Genomic DNA, 23,292 nt, shown 5'->3' with positions numbered 1-23,292 from the left:
GTGCAGGCAATTGGGACTAGCTTAGTGGTATAAACTGGGCAACATGGACATGTTGGGCCGAAGGGCCTGTTTCCATGTTGTAACTTCTATGATTCTATGATTCTATGATACCAGTGCTGGTGGACTCTGCCAGTGTTTGCCATTCACTCTAAGTTAGTCGCACCATATTCCTTTTTTCACAGATTCTTCTTGCCGAGAGGGTTCCAGGTATCGCACTATGATTCGAATGGGACACTGGTGACAGAGCAGGACACTGAACTGGTGAGCAATCTCTGGGCAGACTGAGGCCAGGTTGAAGCCCATTGCTTTTAAAATGCATTGATTGTGAATACATTTTGCTCTTTCTTTTTTCTGCTAATTTCCTCCCCGCCCATCTTGCTGATTCTGTCGAGCTCCACAGGTGTCAGGGTCACTCCCATACCTTGCCCAAGTCACCATTCCTCAGACCTTAGCCTAGACACTGACTGTCAGCATGCTATTCAACAACAAAGGCATCGCAACCGAGCCTGATCCTGTTCTCAACCGTTGGGAAGGTATTTTTTCGTACACAGAAAAATGTGCAGTCCTGTGCCTGTATTAATAATGAATTCAAACACATAGTCAAACGCTTGGAGGTTTATTAAAAATGAAATGAACCAACGTACTCACGACCAACACGCGGTTGCCGATGAACACACCTTACTGCCAGTTGAGTTAAACCCTCAGTATCAAACAAGGCAGCTGGGGATGGGCAATACATGCTGGCTTTGCCAACGACACCCACATCCTGAAAATAAACAATAATTTAAAAAAAATAAAGGGTAAATTTTATTTAAGTGAGGGGATTTTCCCTGCAAAAGAACCAAAGGCGACATGAGGAGAATTTTTTTTCAGCAGCGAGTTGTGATGACCTGGAATTCACTGTCTGAAAGGGCGGTGGAAGCAGATTCGATGATAACTTTCAAAAGGGAATTGGATAAATACTTGAAAAGGAAAAATGTGCAGGGCGATGGGGAAAGAGCAGGGGATTGGGACTAATTGGATAGCTCTTTCAAAGAGCCAGCACAGGCCAAATGGCCTTCTCCTGTGTTGTCAGATTCTCTGATTCTATCCAATCCAAGGGCCTTAGCAACAGCCAATAGGCTGAGCACCCAGACTAAACAAGCATTGCAGTGGAGACCTGTTCCCTTTAGTTGGGTCCTTGTTGAAGGCACACTTCTCTTCTTCCTCCATCTCTTAGCAATGGACTTTTCTGTGCTATATTGGTCTTGAAAAGAAAAAGTTACAGGGAACTTCCAGATATCTTCCTGACAGCTTTTTAAAGCTGTACTGCACCTTTTATGAGTGACTGCACAGCCGAGGCTAATGGTGAGTCCGGTTGCATACAGCTATGGGTATTCCTCTAACACACTTCTCCACCTGCAGGTTCTGCAGGAGGAAGATCAGAGGATGCAGGACAGATAGGTGTGTTAACTCTATAGGTGTCAGCCGTGGCTCAGTGGAAGCACTCTCGCCTCTGAGTCGTAAGGTCATAGGTTCAAGCCCCACTGCAAAGATTTGAGCACATAATCTAGGCTGACACTCCAGTGCAGTACTGAGGGAGTGCTGCACTGTTGGAGGTGCTGTCTTTTGGCTAAGACGTTAAGCCGAGGCCCCGTGGACGTAAAAGATCCCATGGTACCAGACGAAGAAGAGAGCGGAGTTCTGCCCAATGTTCTGGCCAATATTTATCCCTGAACCAACACCGAAAAAGCAGATTATCTGGTCATTATCTCAATGCTGTTTGTGGGACCTTGCTGTGCGCAAATTGGCTACTGCATTTCCAACATCACAGGAATGTACAGGGCCTATCGCTAGCACAAATCTTAATGTCGTCTGCTACCTTGTGGAGAGTACCCATAATACCTTCATCCAAATCATCAATACTGGAATGGTCCCAACACGGACCCATATGGGACTCCACACAGAATCACTTCCATTAATAACAACCCTCTACCTGTGTGTAATGTAACCAATTCCCTCTTCATTGGCACCTTGTCAGAAGCTTTCTGAAAGTCCAAATATACAACGTCGACCTGGTTACCTCCTTAAAAAATTCAAGCATGTTGGTGAGGCATGACTTTCTTTTCCAGAAGCCGAGTCATGAGAGTCTTTAATAACCCCTACTCCGTCCAGGTGGTCACACAATATATCTCGGTCCTTTTTAACAACTTTACAATGGCTCATGTTAAGCTAATGGGCCTATAGTTTCCTGATTCGAATTTGTTGGTTCTACATTAGCCTCCATCCAGTCCACAGGGACAGTCTCCACCTCTAGTCAGCTGTTAAATATATAAAGCAGGGGCTCACTTAACACATCTCCCGTTTCATTGAGCACCCTGGGGTGAATGCCAGCAACTCCAGCTGGTCTCAGCAGGATGAGTGTTTGCTGTGTTTGATGAGTCCGGCTGGAAAGTGTCAGTGTGGGTATAGTGTGAGGACACGGTCGGGCTTCTGACGAGGGTCATCGAGCTGAAACGTTGACCCTACCCTCCTCTCTCCACAGACGCTACCTCACCTGCTGAGTATTTCCAGCATTTTCTCTTCTTATTAGTGAGAGTCCCAAAGGCTGTGTTGCCTACCCAGTGCCAGGGTTAAGGACATCTTCTCAGGGCTGGAGAGAAACTTGGAGTGGGTGGGGGAGGATCCAGTTGTCATGGTTCACGTAGGTACCAACGACATAGGTAGGACGAAGAAAGAGGTTCTGCTGAGGGAATTTGAACAGGTAGAGACTACATTAAAAAGCAGAACCACAAAGGTGATAATCTCCGGATTATTACCTGAGCCACGAGCAAATTGGCACAGGGTAAATCAGATCAGAGAGATGAATGCGTGGTTCAAAGATTGGTGTGGGAGAAGTGGGTTTCGATTCATGGGGCACTGGCACCAGTACTGGGGAAAGAGGGAACTGTTCCGTTGGGACGGGCTTCACCTGAACCATGCTGGGACCAGTGTTCTGGCAAACCGAATAACTGGGGCGGTAGAGAAGGCTTTAAACTAAATAGAGGGGGGTAGGGCTCAGGTGGGGCGAAGTTTAGATTGATAAACAGAAAAGACAAGAAAGTAGTACAGGTAAGTCATAGAGTCACAGAGTTATACAGCACGGATAGAGGCCCTTCGGCCCATCGTGTCCGCGCCGGCCATCAAGCCCTGTCTACTCTAATCCCATATTCCAGCATTTGGTCCGTAGCCTTGTATGCTATGGCATTTCAAGTGCTCATCCAAATGCTTCTTGAATGTTGTGAGGGTTCCTGCCTCCACAACCCTTTCAGGCAGTGAGTTCCAGACTCCAACCACCCTCTGGGTGAAAAAGTTCTTTCTCAAATCCCCTCTAAACCTCCCGCCTTTTACCTTGAATCTATGCCCCCTTGTTATAGAACCCTCAACGAAGGGAAAAAGCTCCTTGGTATCCATCCTATCTGTGCCCCTCATAATTTTGTACACCTCAATCATGTCCCCCCTCAGCCTCCTCTGCTCCAAGGAAAACAAACCCAATCTTCCCAGTCTCTCTTCATAGCTGAAGCGCTCCAGCCCTGGTAACATCCTGGTGAATCTCCTCTGCACCCTCTCCAAAGCGATCACATCCTTCCTGTAGTGTGGCGACCAGAACTGCACACAGTACTCCAGCTGTGGCCTAACCAGTGTTTTATACAGCTCCATCATAACCTCCTTGCTCTTATATTCTATGCCTCGGCTAATAAAGGCAAGTATCCCATATGCCTTCTTTACCACCTTATCGACCTGTTCCGCCGCCTTCAGGGATCTGTGAACTTGCACACCAAGATCCCTCTGACCCTCTGTCTTGCCTAGGGTCCTCCCATTCATTGTGTATTCCCTTGCCTTGTTCGTCCCTCCAAAGTGCATCACCTCGCACTTTTCCGGGTTAAATTCCATTTGCCACTGTTCTGCCCATCTGACCAACCCATCTATATCGTCCTGCAGACTGAGGCTATCCTCCTCGCTATTTACCACCCTACCAATTTTTGTATCATCAGCGAACTTACTGATCATACCTTTTACATTCATATCTAAGTCATTAATGTAGACAACAAACATGGGGGTAATGATGAACAGAGTGTGTCAGGAAGCGACAGAGCGTACAAACATAAGAGTGCACTAGCAAATGTTCTCTAACTGAATGCATGCAGCATTCGTAATAAGATAGATGAATTGACGGCACAAATATAAACAAATGGGTATGATCTCGAGGCCATTACAGAGACGTGGTTGCAAGGTGACCAAGGTTGGGAGTTAAATATTCAGTGGTATTTAACATTTCGGAAGGATAGGAAAAAAGGTAAAGGTGGTGGGGTAGCTCTGTTAATAAAGGATGAAATTGATATAATAGTGAGAAATGATCTTGGCTCAGAAGATCAAGGTGTCGAATCAATTTGGGTGGAGGTAAGAAATAGCAAGGGAAAGAAATCACTGGTGGGAGTAGCATATCGGCCCGCTAACAGTAGCTACACTGTAGGGCAAAATATAAATCAGGAAATAAAGGGGGCTTGTAAAAAAGGTAATGCAATAATCATGGGCGATTTTAACTTTCACATAGATTGGACAAATCAGATTGGCAAAAATAGCCCTGAGGAGGAGTTCATGGAGTGTATTAGGGACTGTTTCTTCGACCAATACGTCGGGGAACCAACCAGGGAACAGGCCATTTTGGATCTGGTAATGGGTAACGAAACAGGATTAATTAATGATCTCAAAGTAAAGGATCCCTTGGGAAGCAGTGATCATAACATGATAGAATTTCACATCCAGCTTGAGAGCGAGGAACTTGGGTCTAAAACCACTATATTAAACTTAAATAAGGGCAATTATAAAACAATGAGGGCGGAATCGGCTAAAGTGGACTGGGTAAACAGATTAGATGGTATGATGGTGGATAAGCAGTGGCAAACATTTAAAAAGATATTTTATGACTCGCAACAAAAATATATCCCTGTGAGGAGGAAAGACTCCACAAAAAGGGTGAACCAACCATGGCTAACGAAGGAAGTCAAGGATGGTATCAGGTTAAAGAAAAAGCATACAACATGGCAAAGATTACTGGTAAGCCCGAAGATTGGGAAAACTTTAAAAACCAGCAAAGGATGACTAAAAGAATAATAAAGAGGGAGAAAATAAATTATGAGAGTAAAGTAGCAAGAAATATAAAAATTAACATTCAAAGCTTCTACAAGTATATGAAAAGGAAGAGGGTAGCTAAAGTAAACATTGGTCCTTTAGAGGATGAGACCGGGGAAATAATAATGGAAAACAAGGAAATAGCAGAGGAATTGAACAGATATTTTGTATCTGTCTTCAAAGTAGAAGACACTAATAATATACCAATAATAGTGGAAAATCAAGGGGCAAAGGGGAGGTAGGAACTAAAAACAATCACTATCACTAGATAAAAAGTACGAGGTAAACTAATGGGTCTAAAGGCTGACCAGTCCCCTGGACGTGATGGCTTGCATCCGAGGGTCTTAAAGGAAGTGGCTACAGAGATAGTGGATGCATTGGTTGTAATCTTCCAGAATTCAGTAGATTCTGGAAAAGTCACAGCGGATTGGAAAACCGCAAACGTAACACCCCGATTCAAGAAGGGAGTGAGACAGAAAGCAGATAACTATAGATCAGTTAGCCTAACATCTGTCATTGGGAAAATGCTAGAATCCATTATTAAGGAAGTAGTAGCAGGACATTTGGAGACTCGTAATACAATCAAGGAGAGTCGTCATGGTTTTATGAAGGGGAAATCATGTCTGACAAATTTATTAGAGTTCTTTGAGGAAGTAACGGGCAGGGTGGATAAAGGGGAACCAATGGATGCAGTATATTTGGATTTCCTAAAGGCATTCGATAAGATGCCACATAAAACATTACTGCACAAGATAAGAGCTCATGGTGTTGGGGGTAATATACAGGCATGGATAGAAGATTGGCTAACTAACAGAAAACAAAGAGTCAGGATAAAAGGGTCATTTTCAAAATGGCAATCTGTAACTAGTGGGGTGCCGCAGGGCTCAGTGCTGGGGCCTCAACTATTTACAATATATATCAATGACTTGGATGAAGGAACAGAGTGTCTTGTGGCCAAATTTGCTGATGATACAAAGATAGGTGGAAAAGCAAGTTGTGATGAGGACACAAAGTGTCTGCAAAGAGATATTGACAGATTAAGCAAATGGGCGGAAATTTGGCAGATGGAATATAATGTGGGAAAATGTGAAGTCATCCACTTTGGGATGAAAAATAAAAAAGCAAAATATTATTTGAATGGAGAAAAACTACAAAATGCTGCAGTACAGAGGGATCTGGGTGTCCTCGTACATGAAACACAAAATGTCAGCATACAGGTGCAGCAGGTAATCCGGAAGGCAAACGGAATATTGGCTTTTATTTCTAGGGGGATGGAGTATAAAAGCAGGGAAGTCATGCTACAACTGTACTGGGTGCTGGTGAGACCACACCTGGAGTACTGTGTACAGTTCTGGTGCCCTTATTTAAGGAAGGACATACTTGCATTGGAGGCAGTTCAGAGAAGGTTCACTAGGTTGATTCCGGGATGGAAGGGTTGTCTTATGAGGAAAGATTGAACAGGTTGGGTCTATACTCATTGGAGTTTAGAAGAATGAGAGGAGATCATATTGAAACATACAAGATTCTGAGGGGACTCGATAGGGTAGATGTTGAGAGGATGTTACCCTCATGGGGGAATCTAAAACTAGGGGGCATATTCTCAGAATAAGGGCTCGCCCATTTCAGATGGAAATGAGGAGGAATTTCTTCTCCCAGAGGGTCGTGAATCTTTGGAATTCTTTACCCCGAAAAGCTATGGACCCAGCGACGATGAAGGAACGGCGATATATTTCCAAGTCGGGATGGTGTGTGACTTGGAGGGCAACGTGCAGGTGGTGTTGTTGCCGTGTGCCTGCTGCCCTTGTCCTTCTAGGTGGTAGAGGTCGCTGGTTCGGGTGGTGCTGTCGAAGAAGCCTTGGCGAGTTGCTGCAGTACATCCTGTGGATGGTACACACTGCAGCCACTGTGCGCCGGTGGTGAAGGGAGTGAATGTTTAGGGTGGTGGATGGGGTGCCAATCAAGCGGGCTGCTTTGTCCTGGATGGTGTCGAACTTCTTGAGTGTTGTTGGAGCTGCGCTCATCCAGGCAAATGGAGAATATTTCATCACACTCCTGACTTATGCCTTGTAGATGGTGGAAAGGTTTTGGGGAATCAGGAGGTGAGTCACTCGCTGCAGAATACCCAGCCTCTGACCTGCTCTTGTAGCCACAGTATTTATGTGGCTGGCCCTGTTCAGCTTCTGGCCAATGGTGACCCGCAGGATGTTGATGGTGAGGGATTCGATGATGGGAATATTGGCTGTTGTTCGTACCCTGCCTGTAAAGACATGTAATATATGGATGAGTGCTTGTCATTGCGTTCTCTTGGGATGTTATGAGTAGCAGGATGCTTTATGCTGAGGTTTAACTATCTTCCTACAGTATCACTGTTACTATGAGGGCTCCGTTAGAAGATTCCCTGGATCCCAGGTCTCTGCCAGCACCTGTTCAGGACTCAGGTAAAAAAAATGATTCTTTCTCAGATTGTTATTCATCTTACTGAAACCTGGGCTTAAATATTCAAGTTTTTAATCAGTATCCTGTTATCTCAGTTGGGTTATGGTTACTCACTCTGTAATTGTATTGGGAATTGTTTATTTATCAGGGTAAGGATGAGTCACTGTGTAACTATATAGGGAATTGTTCATTTAGCAGGGTAAGGACCACTCATTGTGTAACTGTATTGGTAATTGTTTATTTTGCAGGGCAAGGATCACTTATTATGTAACTATATTGGGAAATGCTTATTTAGCAGGGTAAGGATTGCTCACTGTGTAACTGTACTGAGAAATGTTTATTTAGCAGACTAAGGATTACAAACTGTACAACTATATTGGGAATTGTATATTGAGCAGGGTAAGAATTGCTCACTATGTAACTGTAGTGGATAATGTTCATTTTGCAGGTTAAGGATTACTCACTGTGTAACTGTTTTAGGAATTGTTCATTTAGTAGGATAAGGGTTACTCACTGTGTAACTGTACTGGGAAGTTATTTATTCAGCAGGATAAGGATTACTAAAAGTGTAACTGTGCTGGGAAGATGTTTGTTCATCCGGATCAGGGTTACTCACTGTGTAACTGTACTGGGAAGATGTTTATTCAGCAGCATAAGGGTTACTCACTTGGTTACTGTCCTGGGAATTTGTTCATTTTGTATGTAAGTCTTACTCACTGTGTAACTGTACTGGGAAGTTGTTTAATTGGCAGGACAATGGTTACTCACTGTGTAAGGGTTACTCACTCTGTACTCACTGTCATGGAACCAACCAGGGAATAAGCTATTTTAGAACTTGTATTGTATAATGAGACAGGGTTAATTAGTAATTTCACAGTAAAGGATCCTCTGGGGCAGAGTGATCATAATATGATAGAATTTCACATTGAGTTTGAGAGTGACGTACTTAAGTCCAAAACTAGAGTCTTTAACTTAAATAAAGCCAATTACACAGGTATGAGGGGCGAATAGCCTTAGGTAGATTGGGAAATTAAATTTAAGGGTATGACGGTTGAAAAGCAATGGCAAACATTTAAAGAAATATTTCAATATTCTCAACAAATATACATTCCATTGAGAAATAAAAACGCCACGGGAAAAGTGATGCATCCGTGGATAACTAAATAAGTTAAGGAGAGTGTTAGATTAAAAGAAGAGGCCTTTAATATTGCCAAAAAGAGTAGTGAGCCTGAAGATTGGGAGAGTTTTAGAAACCAGCAAAGGACGAACAAAAATTTGATAAAAAGGGAGAAAATAGAATATGAAAGTAAACTAGCAAGAAATATAAAAATGGATTGTAAGAGCTTCTACAAGTCTGTCGAAAGGAAGAGAGTAGAGAAAGTAAACGTTGGTCCCTTAGAGGCTGAGACAGGAGAAATTATAATGGGGGAATCAGGAAATGGCAGATGCGTTAAACAAATATTTTGTATCTGTCTTCACAATAGAAGACACAAAAAGCATACCAGAAATAGTGGGGAACCAAGGGGTAAATGAGAGTGAGGAACTTAAAGTAATTATTATCAGTAGAGAAAAAGTACTTGAGAAACTAATGGGACTAAAAGCCAACAAACCCCCTGGACCCGATGGCCTTCATCCTAGGGTTCTAAAAGAGGTGGCTGCAGAGATAGTGGATGCATTGGTTACGATCTTCCAATATTCCCAAGATTCTAGAACGATCCCAGTGGATTGGAAGGTAGCAAATGTGACCCTGCTGTTCAAGAAAGGAGGGAGAGAGAAAACAGGGAACTACAGACTAGTTAGCCTGACGTTGGGAAAATGCTGGAATCCATTATTAAGGAAGTGGTAACAGGGCAGTTAGAACATCATAATATGATTAGGCAGAGTCAACATGGTTTTATGAAAGGGAAATCCTGTTTGACAAATTTATTAGAGTTTTTAAGGATGTAACTTGCAGGGTAGATAAAGGGGAACTAGTGGATGTAGTATATTTTCAAAAGGCATTCGATAAGCTGCCACATAAAAGATTATTACACAAGATAAGGGTTCACAAGGAAGGAGGCATTGCTGGACTTGGTTCTGGGGAATGAGATGGGCCAAGTGGAGCAAGTGTCAGTGGGAGAGCATTAAGAGAGCAGCGATCATCGTATCCTAAGGTTTAGAATAGCTATGGAAAAGGACTCTGTCCACTCTAAAGTAAAAATACTCAATTGGAGGACGGGCCAATTTCAGTGGAATGAGAACAGATTTGGCCCGGGTAAATTGGAATCATAGATTGGCAGGCAAAACTGTAATTGAGCAGTGGGCGGCCTTTAAAGAGGATACAGACAAAGTACATTTCAACGAGGGGGAAAGGTAGGGCAACTAAAGCCAGAGCTCCCTGGATGACAAAGGGAGATAGAGAATAAGATGAAGTGGAAAAAAGTGGCTTATGACAAGTGACAGGTTGATAATACAAGTGAGAACCAGGCAGAATATAAAAAGTTCAGAGGGGAGGTGAAAAAGGAAATAAGAGGGGCAAAGAGAGAGTATGAGAATAGACTAGCGACCAACATAAAAGGGAATCCAAAAGTCTTTTACAGACATGTTAACAGTAAACAGGTAGTAATGGGAGGGGTGGGGCCGATTAGGGACCATAAAGAAGATCTGCTCATGGAGGCAATGGACATGGCTGAGGTATTAAATGAGTACTTTGCTCGGTCTTTACCAAAGAAGAAGATGCTGCCAGAGTCTCGGTAAAGAAGATATAGTTAAGATACTGGATGGGCTAAAAATTTATAAAGAGGTACGAGAAAGGATAGGTGTACTTAAAATAGATAAGTCACCCGGTCCGGATGTGATGCATCCTAGGATGCTGAGGGAAGTAAGAGGGGAAATTGCGGAGGTACTGGCCATAATCTTACAAACATCCTTAGATATATGGGGGGGGGTGGTGCCAGAGGACTGGAGAATTGCAAATGTTACACCCTTGTTCAAAAAAGGGTGTAAAGATAAACCCAGCAACTATAGGCCAGTCAGTTTAACCTCAGTGGCGGGGAAACTTTTGGAAACGATAATCCGGGACAGAATTAACAGTCACTTGGACGAGTGTGGATTGATTAGGTAAAGCCAGCACAGATTTGTTAAAGGCAAATCGTGTTTAACCAACTTAATTGAGTTTTTTGATGAGGTAACAGAGAGGGTAGATGAGGGCAATGAAGTGGTGTATATGGTTTTGCAAAAAGCGTTTGATAAAGTGCACACGGTAGGCTTGCTATTAAGATTGCATCCCATGGAATAAGGGGGGCAATAGCAACATGGATACAGAATTGGCTAAATGACAGGAAACAGAGTAGTGGTGAATGGTTGTTTTTTGGACTGGAGGGAGGTGTACAGTGGTGTTCCCCAGGGGTCAGTGCTGGGACCACTGCTTTTCTTGATATATATTAATGACTTGGATTTGGGTGTGCAGGGCACAATTTCAAAATTTGCAGACGACACAAAACTTGGAAGGGTAGTGAACAGTGAGGAGGATAGTGATAGACTTCAAAAGGATATAGACAGGCTGGTGGATGAAGATTAATGCAGAATAATTTGAGGTGATGCATTTTGGTAGGAAGAATGAGGAGAGGCAATATAAACTAGAGGGCACAATTCTAAAAGGGGTACAGGAACAGAGAGATCTGGGGCTATGTGTACACAAATCGTTGAAGATGGCAGGGCAGGTTGAGAAAGCAGTTAAAAAAGCATACGGGGTCCTGGGCTTTATAAATAGAGGCATAGAGTACAAAAGCAAGGAAGTCATGATGAACCTTTATAAAACACTGGTTTGGCCACAACTGGAGTATTGTGTCCAGTTCTGGGCACAGCACTTAAGGAAGGATGTGAAGGCCTTAGAGAGGGTGCAGAGGAGATTTACCAGAATGATTCCAGGGATGAGGGACTTTAATTACATGGATAGACTGGAGAGGCTGGGATTGTTCTCCTTGGAACAGAGAAGGTTGAGAGAAGATTTGGTAGAGGTGTTCAAAGCCATGAAAAGTCCAGAGAGTGGATAGAGAGAAACTGTTCCCATTGGAGGAAGGGTGAAGAACCAGAGGGCATAGACTTAAGGTGATTGACAAAAGAACCAAAGGTGATATGAGGAAAACCCTTTTTACACAGTGAGTGGTTAGGATCTGGAATGCACTGTCCAAGGGAGTAGTGGAGGCAGATTCAATCATGGCCTTCAAAAGGGAACTGGATAAGTATTTGAAATGAAAAAAATGTGCAGGGCTACGGGGATAGGGCGGGCCAGTGGGACTAGCTGGATTGCTCATGCCGAGAGCCGGCACGGATTCGATGGGCCGAATGGCCTCCTTCCGTGCTGTAACCATCTATATTTCTATTAGCATGGATAGAGGATTGGTTAATGGACAGAAAACAGAGAGAAGGGATAAACGGGTCAGTTTCAGGTTGGCAGGTTATAACTAGTGGGATACCGCAAGGATTGGTGCTCGGGCCTCAGCTATTTACAATCTATATTAATGACTTAGATGAAGGGACCGAGTGTAATCTATCCAAGTTTGCTGATGACACAAAGCTCGGTGGGAAAATAAGCTGTGAGGAGGACACAAAGAGTCTGCAAAGGGATATAGGCAGGTTAAGTGAGTGGGCAAGGAGATGACAGGTGAAGTATAATGTGGGGAAATGTGAGGTTATTCACTTTGGTAGGAAGAATAGAAAAACAGAATATTTTTTAAACAGTGAGAAACTATTAAATGTTGGTGTCCAAAGAGAATTGGGTGTCCTGGTACAAGAAATACAAAAAGTTAGTGTGCGGGTACAGCAAGCAATTAAGAAAGCAAATGGCATAATGGCCATTATCTCAAGGGGATTGGAGTACAATAGTAAGGAAGTCTTACTACAGTTATACAGGGCTTTGGTGAGACCTCACCTGGAGCACTGTGTACAGTTTTGGTCTCCTTATCTAAGGAAAGATGCACTTGCCTTGGATGTGGTGCAGCAAAGGTTCACCAGATTAATTCCTGGGATGAGAGGGTTGTCCTATGAGGAGTGGTTGAGTAGAATGGGCCTGTACTCTCTGGAGTTTAGAAGAATGAGAGGTGATCTCATTGAAACATAGAAGATTCTGAGGGGGCTTGACAGCGTAGAGACTGAGAGGTAGTTTCCCCTGGCTGGACAGTCCAGAACTAGAGGGCATCATCGCAGGATAATGGGTCGGCCATTTAAGACTGAGATGAGAAGGAATTTCTTCACTCAGAGGGTTGTGAATCTTTGGAATTCTCTACCCCAGGGGGCTGTGGATGCTGAGTCATTAAATATATTCAAGGCTGAGATAGATAGATTTTTGGACTCTAGGGGAATCAAGGGATATGGGGATCAGGTGGGAAAGTGGAGTTGAGGTTGAAGATCAGCCTAGATCTTATTGAATGGCGGAGCAGGCTCGAGGGGCCGTAGGGCCCACTCCTGCTCTTATTTCTTATTTTCTTATGTAACTGTGCTGGGAAGATATTTATTCAGCAGGGTGAGGGGTGCTCAGTATAATTGTAGTGGGAGGTTGTTTATTCAGCAGGGTAAGACTTACTCACTGTGTAACTCAGCTGGAAAGTTGTTTAATAAGTAGGATAAGGGTTAAACTATACTGGGAAGTTTTTATAAAGCCCAGCATACAGGATCCTGGGCTTTATAAATAGAGGCATAGAGTACAAAAGCAAGGAAGGGAGTCATGATAGAATCATAGAAAGTTACAGCACAGAAGGAGGCCATTTGGTCCATTGTGTCCGTGCCAGCCGTAAAAGAGTTGTCCAGCTGAATTCCACTTTCCAGCACTTGGTCCGTAGCCCTGTAGGTTACGGCACTTCAAGTGCGCATCCAAGTACTTTTTAAATGAGTTGAGGGTTTCTGCCTCTACCACCCTTTCAGGCAGTGAGTTCCAGAACCCCACCACCCTCTGGGTGAACAAAATTCTCCTCAGCTCCCCTCTAATCCTTCTACCAATTACTTTAAATCTATGCCCCCCCTTCACTGACCCCTCTGATAAGGAAATAGGTCCTCCCTATCCACTCTATCTAGTCCCGTCATAATTTTATATACCTCAATTAAAACTCCCCTCAGCCTCCTTTGTTCCAAAGAAAACAATCCCAGCTCATCCAATCTTTTCTCATAGCTAAAATTCTCCAGTCCTGGCAACATCCTCGTAAATCTCCTCTGTACCCTCTCCAGTGCAATCACATCTTCCCTGTAATGTGGTGATCAGAACTGTACACAGTACTCAAGCTGTGGCCTAACTAATGTTTTATACAGTTCTAACATAACCTCCCTGCTCTTATATTCTGTGCCTCAGCTAATAAAGGAAAGTATCTCGTATGCCTTTTTAACCACCTTATCTATCTGTCCTGCTACCTTCAGGGATCTGTGGACATGCACTCCAAGGTCCCTCACTTCCTCTACACCTCTCAGTATCCTCCCATTTATTGTGTACTCCCTTGCCTTGTTTGCCCTCCCCAAATGCATTACCTCATACATCTCTGGATTGAATTCTATTTGCCACTTTTCTGCCCACCTGACCAATCCATTGATATCTTCCTGCAGTATACAAATTTCCTCCTCACTATCAACCACACGGCCAATTTTTGTATCATCTGCAAACTTCTTGATCAAGCCCCCCACATTCAAGTCCAAATCGTTAATATATACCACAAAAAGCAAAGGACCTAGTACTGAGCCTTGCGGGACCCCACTGGAAACAGCCTTCCAGTCGCAAAAACACCCGTCAACCATTACCATTTGCTTCCTGCCACTGAGCCAATTTTGGAGCAGACTTGCCACTTTCCCTTGGATCCCATGGGCTGTCACATTTTTGACCAGTCTGCCATGTGGGACCTTGTCAAAAGCCTTGCTAAAATCCATGTGGACTACATCAAAAGCGTAACCTTCATCGACCCTCTTTATTACCTCCTCAAAAAATTCAATCAAGTTAGTCAGACACGACCTTCCCTTAACAAATCCATGCTGACTGTCCTTGATTAACCTGTGCCTTTCTAAATGATGAACCTTAAAAAAAAACTGGTTCGGCTGCAACTGGAGCATTGTGTCCAATTCTGGGCACCACAATTTAGGAAAGATGTCAAGGCCTTAGAGAGGGTGCAGAAGAGATTTACTAGAATGATTCGAGGGAGGAGGGACTTGAGTTACTTAAAGTAGATAAGTCACCTGGTCCGGATGGGATGCATCCCAGGTTGCTGAGAGAGGTAAGGGTGGAAATTGCGGAGGTACTGGCCATAATCTTCCAAACATCCATAGATACGGGGGTGGTGCCAGAGGACTGGAGAGTTGCAAATGTTACACCCTTGTTCAAAAAAGGGTGTAAGGATAAATCCAGCAACTATATGCCAGTCAGCGGTGGGGAAACTTTTAGAAACGATAATCCAGGACAGAATTAACAGTCGCTTGGATGAGGATAGATTGATTAGGGAAAGTCAGCACAGATTTGTTAAAGGCGAATTGTGTTCAACTAACCTGATAGAGTTTTTTGATGAGGTATCAGAGAGGGTAGATGAGGGCAACGCAGTTGATGTGATGTATATGGACTTTCAAAAGGCGTTTGATAAAGTGCCGCATGGTCGGCTTATCATCAAGATTGTGGCCCAGGGAATAAAGGGGGCAGTAGCAGCATGGATACAGAATTGGCTAAGGGACAGGGAACAGAGAGTAGTGGTGAACGGTTGTTTTTCGGACCGGAGGGAGGTGTACAGTTTCTCTCTATCTACTCTGTCTAGACCCTTCGTGATTTTGAATACCTCTATCAAATCTCCTCACAACCTTCTCTGTTCCAAGGAGAACAACCACAGCTTCTCCAGTCTATCCATGTAACTAAAGACCCTCATCCCTGGAATCATTGTAGTAAATGTCTCCTGCACCCTCTCTAAGGCCTTCACATCTTTCCTGAAGTGCGGTACCCAGAACAGGAAACAATACTCCAGTTGAGGCTGAACCAATGTTTTATAAAGGTTCATCATGACTTCCATGCTCTATGCCTCTATTTATAAATTATGAAGCCCAGCAGATTCAATCATAACTTTCAAAAGATATTGTGTCCGGTTCTGGGCACCGCACTTTAGGAAAGATGTGAAGGCCTTAGAGACGGTGCAGAAAAGATTTACTCAAATGATTCCAGGAATGAGGGACTTTAGTTACATGGATAGACTGGAGAAGCTGGGGTTGTTCCCCTTGGAACAGAGAACATTGAGAGGAGATTTGATAGAGTTATGTCACGCTACATGTAACCCCACCAGCAAAAAAAAGTTATCTGTTTTTAATACAACTGGTCATTCTCTCTCTTTCTCTGCCTTTCGGGTGTCTCTCTCTCTCTCTGTCTTTGTGTTATGACCACTTGTGTATTCAGTAGTCTGGGATGAAATGTTTCTCTGTCTGAACACCATCCGCTCCTTTGATTGCTTTGATTATATCTATGCCGAGGTGTGATAACGGGCAGTTGGAAAGATTATCTGTAATCACCAGGCATTGTTCTCTGACTATATATGCTGTGCATTTACGGAATCCTACACTCACCTGACGAAGGAGGAAAGCTCCGAAAGCTTGTGATTCCAAATAAAGCTGGGTCCGCTGTTATTCGGTGCTGGGTCCGCTGTTATTTGTTATTTATATTAATGATTTGGATGAGAATTTAGGAGGCATGGTTAGTAAGTTTGCAGATGACACCAAGATTGGTGGCATTGTGGACAGTGAAGAAGGTTATCTAGGATTGCAACGGGATCTTGATAAATTGGGCCAGTGGGCCGATGAATGGCAGATGGAGTTTAATTTAGATAAATGTGAGATGATGCATTTTGGTAGATCGAATCGGGCCAGGACCTACTCCGTTAATGGTAGGGTGTTGGGGAGAGTTATAGAACAAAGAGATCTAGGAGTACAGGTTCATAGCTCCTTGAAAGTGGAGTCACAGGTGGATAGGGTGGTGAAGAAGGCATTCGGCATGTTTGGTTTCATTGGTCAGAACATTGAATACAGGAGTTGGGATGTCTTGTTGAAGTTGTACAAGACATTAGTAAGGCCACACTTGGAATACTGTGTACAGTTCTGGTCACCCTATTATAGAAAGGATATTATTAAACTAGAAAGAGTGCAGAAAAGATTTACTAGGATGCTACCGGGACTTGATGGTTTGACTTACAGGGAGAGGTTAGACAGACTGGGACTTTTTTCCCTGGAGAGTAGGAGGTTAAGGGGTGATCTTATAGAAGTCTATAAAATAATGAGGGGCATAGAAAAGGTAGATAGTCAAAATCTTTTCCCAAAGGTAGGGGAGTCTATAACGAGGGGACATAGATTTAAGGTGAGAGGGGAGAGATACAAAAGGGTCCAGAGGGGCAATTTTTTCACTCAAAGGGTGGTGAGTGTCTGGAACGAGCTGCCAAAGGCAGTAGTAGAGGCGGGTACAATTTTGTCTTTTAAAAAGCATTTGGACAGTTACATGGGTAAGATGGGTATAGAGGGATATGGGCCAAGTGCAGGCAATTGGGACTAGCTTAGTGGTATAAACTGGGCGACATGGACATGTTGGGCCGAAGGGCCTGTTTCCATGTTATAAACTTCTATGATTCTATGATTCTAAAGCTGTTGGACTATAACCTGGTGTTGTCAGACTCTTTACATTTACCTCATCAAATAACTCTATCAATTTAGTTAAATATGATTTGACTTTATCAAATCCGTGCTGGCTTTCCCTAATTAATCCACCCTCATTCAAGTGACTGTTAATTCTGTCCCGGATTATCGTTTCTAGAAGTTTCCCTACCACTGAGGTTAAACTGACCGGCCTGTAGTTGCTGGGTTTATCCTTACACCCTTTTTTGAACAACGGTGTAACATTTGCAATTCTCCAGTCCTCAGGCACCATCCCCGTATCTAAGGATGTTTGGAAGATTATGGCCAGTACCTCCGCAATTTCCACCTTTATTTCCCTCAGCAACCTAGGATGCATCCCATCTGGACTGGGTGACTTATCTACTTTAAGTTCATCTAGCCTTCCTAGTACCTCTTGTTTATCAATTTTTAGCCCATCCAGTATCTCAACCATATCTTTCTTTGCTGGGAGTCTGGCAGCATCTTCTTCCTTGGTAAAGACAGATGCAAAGTAGTCATTTAGTACCTCATCCATCCCCTCTACCTCCATGTGTCGATCTCCTTTTTGGTCGCTGATCGGCCCCACCCCTCCTCTTATTGCCTATTTACTGTTTACATGCCTGTAGAAGACTTTTGGATTCCCTTTTATGTTGGCCGCCAGTCTATTCTCATACTCTCTCTTTGCCCCTCTTATTTCCTTTTCATTTCCCCTCTGAACTTTCTATCTTCTGCCTGGTTCTCACTTGTATTATCAACCTGACATCTGTCATACCCCCCTTTTTTCTGCTTCATCTTATTCACTATTTTTTTGTCATCCAGGGAGCTCTGGCTTTAGTTGCCCTACCTTTCCCCCTCGTGGGAATATACCGAGACTGTACCCGAACTATCTCCTCTTTAAAGGCCGCCCATTGTTCAATTACAGTTTTGCCTCCCAATGTTTGATTCCAATTTACCCGGGCCAGATCTGTTCTCATCCCTTTGAAATTGGTCCTCCTCCAATTGAGTATTTTTACTTTGGATGGTCCAGTAGTGGTGTTTATTCAGCAGAGTAAGGATTACTCACCATGGGCTCGACTTTCGGACGTCCGAGCCGGCAGGTTCGTGGCGGGGGGGCACCGAAAATCGGGTATTCCCGGGGCGGGTCCGGAGCCCGGCTCCAACCCGCCCACTTCCGTGTTCCCCAGTAACGCGCTTAGATGCGCGCGCAGTCCCCGCATGCGGCTTTAATTGCCGGCGGGATCCCACTTAAACCAATTAAGTAGATACTGCAGGTCATTTGCAGACCTGATTGACATGATATTTTAGGAGGGGTGGGATTTTCAACTAAACTGAGACTGTTTCCCGTACTGGGGGAAACACTCCCAGTTGAAATGGACGTGTTGTAGCTACCAGCCTGTGGCAGCTGCAAAGGTCCATTTGATAGGTTGGCGGGGGGAGACCCTCACTCATTGCAGGAGGCCAACCTGTCACTTTGGACAAAGTTTGGCCTCCACCACCCTCCTCCGAACAATAAAATTCACAACCTTGCAACCTCAACCCTGGTGTCCAGACACATTTACCTACCTTGCTGACCCCCTCAAACGTCCATCTTCCAGATGGGGGCCGCCGTAGCTGTAGTCATGACCTCCTCGGAGGATGAACAGCATCACGAGCCTCGCCGGCCACACCGTCCACCTCTGACACGTGGAGCTCCACAACACAGTGCTGTGACACATCCACCTGCACAGCAGGAGGGAGGGCAACCGCAGAGAGAGAGAGATGCGTCGCAGAGGGCACTACCCTCGCCACAGGGTCCACAGACCGAGGCTCAGCTTCCTGGACCTCTCTGAGCAGCAGTGCACACGGAGACTCAGTCACTCGACATGTAGTCGTGGACATCTGCAGCCTCCTTCATGCTGAGCTGCTCCCGGCTGGCCCGAGCACCATCTTCTTACCTGTCGCTGTCAAAGTCACCACTGCCCTCAACAACTTCTCCTCCGCATCCTTCCAGGGTGCCACCGGGGACATCGCCGACGTCTCTCAGTCATCTGCACAAAAGAGCCCTGCAAATACACCAGCACCCACTCTGCAGTCACACAATGGGTGTCATCAGGTGTGGGTCTTCATGGTGATCCTCAGGAAAGGGCATTATTGCACAAACCAGACAAGATTTGCAAAGACGTGGCAGTGGTGGTGACAATATAATATGTGATGTGAGTTGGTCAGAAATCAATCGAAGTAAAAACCATGACAAACCCTCAAACACCCTTCATGCTCACGACACGTTTGCCTTACGCTTCCTACTACACATATGTGATGCATGCCCTGTGGCTGCAGCACAGGTAGTGGCAGGTTGAGTGAGGCTGACTGTGAAAGAGATGCATGAGAGGGTGAGTATGAGATAGAGCCATGAGATTGTATGAGGATTGGGTTGAGTGGTAGTGACGGGATGAGTACTGGCGAGGTGAGTAAGTGCAAGTAAGGTGAGGATGAGCTTTGAGTGGGTGTGAGGAGTGATGTGATAGAGTAGTGTTGGCAGTGCAGAAGGAGATGTGGGGTGGGGGCAGTGATGTGGCAGACGGAGTGTAGGGGAATGAGTAAGTGTACTCACTTCGGCTGACCTACTTAGGTCATTGAAGCGCCTCCTGCGTTGTATGCAGGTGCATGATATGTTGGTGGTGCTGGTGACCTCCTCTGCCACCTCGAGCCAGGCCTTCGTGGTGGCAGAGGCAGGCCACTTGCTCCTGTCCGCTGGGGAGAAGATCTCTGTCCTCCTCCTCCTCCTCCTCACCCCATCCAGTAGGACCTGGATTGAGGCATCATTAAACCTGGGAGCAGCCTTCCCCCTGGGCTGCTTCATGCTGTAATTTTGGCTCCTTTCTGCAGCATCAGTCAGTGGAGGACTGCCCCTTTAAATAGGACTCCTCCAGCTGACAGCCTATGATGCGGCTGCGCAGTCCGCCCGCTGCGCAGCTTTCCAGCGTGAAACCCGGAAGCCAAGGTAAGTGCCTTTAATTAGGCTGCAATCGCGTGCGGAGCACCCCGAATTCATTGGGCGCGTTACCCACGCGCCCAGTCAACCCCCCGCTGCCTACCCGCCTCCCTCCTAAAATCGAGCCCCATGTCATGGTGTTGGGAAGTTATTTGTTCAGCTTATTCACTGTGTAACTGTATTGGGAAGTTGTCCACTCAGCAGGGTGAGGATTGTTCACTGTGTAACTCAGCTGGGAAGTTATCTATTCAGCAGGGCAAGAATTACTCACTGTGTGACTCACCTGGGAAGTTATTAATCCAGCAGGGCAAGGCTTATTCACTCAGTAAATGTGCTTGGAAGTTGTTTATTTAGCAGGGTAATAGTTACTCACTGTGTAACTACAGACTTGCTTCCTATTCAGCAGGGTAATAGTTCACACTTCTAATCATCAGGTTGTGCTGTTGATTCCACATGGTGCTTCTTGTTGTCACCATGGTTTATGTGACAGGCCATTAAATGCTCTCTCTCTCCTCCAGTGCTCTGGTTGTTCTCAGCAATCGAACTTACGTCATTGAACATCTTGAGGGAGATAAACTTGGACGACATTTGATATACAGACCTGAAGATCTCAAGTCAGTACCAAGTAGGTGTGGAGTCATAAATTCCTCCCCTGAGCTAACCCTGACTGAGCACCTTCAGCGATCACAGAGGGTGAGTATTGAGCACAGCAGCTAACTGACTAAAAGCATCAAAGGACTTACATAGAAATACATAGATATTTCAACATGAAAACAGGCCATTCGGTCCAACCAGCCTGTGTCGGGATTTACCCATCACACAAGCAAATAGTCCCAATGACATTTACCCTCCCTGTTCCCATTCCCTTTTCCTTCATTTCCCCCCCTCCACTCCCCCATCCAATCTAATCTTCAATGTTGATATTGTTTCTGCCTCAATCACTAACCCTGAACGTGAATCCCACAGCCTCACAACCCTCTGTGTGAAATGGGTTCTCCTGCTCTGCTCTGAATCTCTTACATTTAATCTTGTATCTCTGGCTCCTCGTTCTAGACCCTCAACTGCTGGAAACAATCTGCTTCTATCTACCTGTCCCATCCTTTCACCATTTTAAACACTTCGATCATATTTACTGGAAAAAATTGTTGACAAACAAAGAGACAGAACAGCAGTGCTGTTTCCAATGCTGTTGAATTGACGGCACAAATAGAAACAAATGGGTATAATCTCGTGGCCATTACAGAGACGTGGTTGCAAGGTGACCAAGGTTAGGAACTAAATATTCAGGGTTATTTAACATTTTTGAAGGATTGGAAAAAAGGTAAACATGGTGGGGTAGCTCTGTTAATAAAGGATAAAATTGGTATAATTTTAGTGAGAAATGATCTTGGCTCAGAAGATCAAGATGTCAAATCTTGATCTTCTGGGTGGAGGTAAGAAATAGCAAGGGAAAGAAATCACTGGTGGGAGTAGTATATAGGCCCCCTAACAGTACCTACACTGTAGGGCAAAATATTAATCAGAAAATAAAGGGGGCTTGTAAAAAAGATAATGCAATAATCATGGGCGATTTTAACTTTCACATAGATTGGACAAATCAAATTGGCAAAAGTAGCCCTGAGGAGGAGTTCATAGAGTGTATTAGGGATCGTTTCTTAGACCAATACGTCGGGGAACCAACCAGGGAACAGGCCATTTTGGATCTGGTAATGGGTAACGAAACAGGATTAATTAATGATCTCAAAGTAAAGGATCCCTTGGGAAGCAGTGATCATAACATGATAGAATTTCACATCCAGTTTGAAAGCGAGGATCTTGGGTATGAAACTACTGTATTAAACTTAAATAAGGGCAATTATAAAGGAATGAGGGCGGAATTGGCTAAAGTGGACTGGGTGAACAGATTAGATGGTATGATGGTGGATAAGCAGTGGCAAACATTTAAAAAGATATTTTATGACTTGCAACAAAAATATATCCCTGTGAGGAGGAAGGACACCACAAAAAGGGTGAACCCACATGGCGAACTAAGGAAGTCAAGGATGGTATCAGGTTAAAAGAAAAAGCATACAACATGGCAAAGATTACTGGTAAGCCTGAAGATTGTGAAAACTTTAAAAACCAGCAAAGGATGACTAAAAGAATAATAAAGAGGGAGAAAATAAATTATGAGAGTAAACTAGCAAGAAATATAAAAACTGACATTCAAAGCTTCTACAAGTATATAAAAAGGAAGAGGGTAGCTAAAGTAAACATTGAGGATGAGACTGGGGAAATAATAATGGAAAACAAGGAAATGGCAGAGGAATTGAACAGATATTTTGTATCTGTCTTCACAGTAGAAGACACCAATAATATACCAATAATAGTAGATAATCAAGGGGCAAAGGGGAGGGAGGAACTAAAAACAATCACTATCACTAGATAAAAAGTACTAGGTAAACTAATGGGTCTAAAGGCTGACAAGTCCCCTGGACCTGATGGCTTGCATCCGAGGGTCTTAAAGGAAGTGGCTACAGAGATAGTGGATGCATTGGTTGTAATCTTCCAGAATTCACTAGATTCTGGAAAGGTCCCAGTGGATTGGAAAACCGTAAACATAACACCCCTATTCAAGAAGGGAGTGAGACAGAAAGCAGGTAACTATGGACCTGTTAGCCGAACATCTGTCATTGGGAAAATGCTAGAATTGATTATTAAGGAAGTAGTAGCAGGACATTGGGGACTCATATAATACAATCAAGGAGAGTCAACATAGTTTTATGAAGGGGAAATCGTGTCTGACAAATTTATTAGAGTTCTCTGAGGAAGTAACGGGTAGGGTGGATAAAGGGGAACCAATGGATGCAGTATATTTGGATTTCCAAAAGGCAAACAATAAGGTGTCACATAAAAGATTACTGCACAAGATAAGAGCTCATGGTGTTGGGGGTAATATACTGGCATGGGAGGCAGTTCAAAGAAAGTTCACTAGGTTGATTCCAGGTATGGCAGGGTTGCCTTATGAGGAAAGATTGAACAGGTTGGGTCTATACTCATTGGAATTTCGAAGAATGAGAGGAGATCTTATTGAAACATAGAAGATTCTGAGGGGACTCGATAGGGTAGAT

General features: G+C 44.2%; 1 protein-coding gene across 1 annotated transcript in view; it reads left to right on the top strand.

Moving 5' to 3' along the window:
• LOC137308417 (disintegrin and metalloproteinase domain-containing protein 12-like) overlaps positions 1–23,292 on the top strand; it is a 166,776-nt gene that overhangs the window by 14,278 nt on the left and 129,206 nt on the right. Inside the window, exons 3-5 of the mRNA XM_067977158.1 lie at positions 183–261; positions 7,513–7,589; positions 20,701–20,875. Of these exons, the coding sequence (XP_067833259.1) occupies positions 183–261; positions 7,513–7,589; positions 20,701–20,875 (331 nt within the window). The remainder of the gene's footprint in view (positions 1–182; positions 262–7,512; positions 7,590–20,700; positions 20,876–23,292) is intronic.

Source organism: Heptranchias perlo, chromosome 1 (assembly GCF_035084215.1).
Source record: "Heptranchias perlo isolate sHepPer1 chromosome 1, sHepPer1.hap1, whole genome shotgun sequence".
Taxonomy (NCBI): domain Eukaryota; kingdom Metazoa; phylum Chordata; class Chondrichthyes; order Hexanchiformes; family Hexanchidae; genus Heptranchias; species Heptranchias perlo.
The sequence above is the reverse complement of the archived record's forward strand: the minus strand, read 5'-3'. Positions and strand labels throughout refer to the sequence as shown.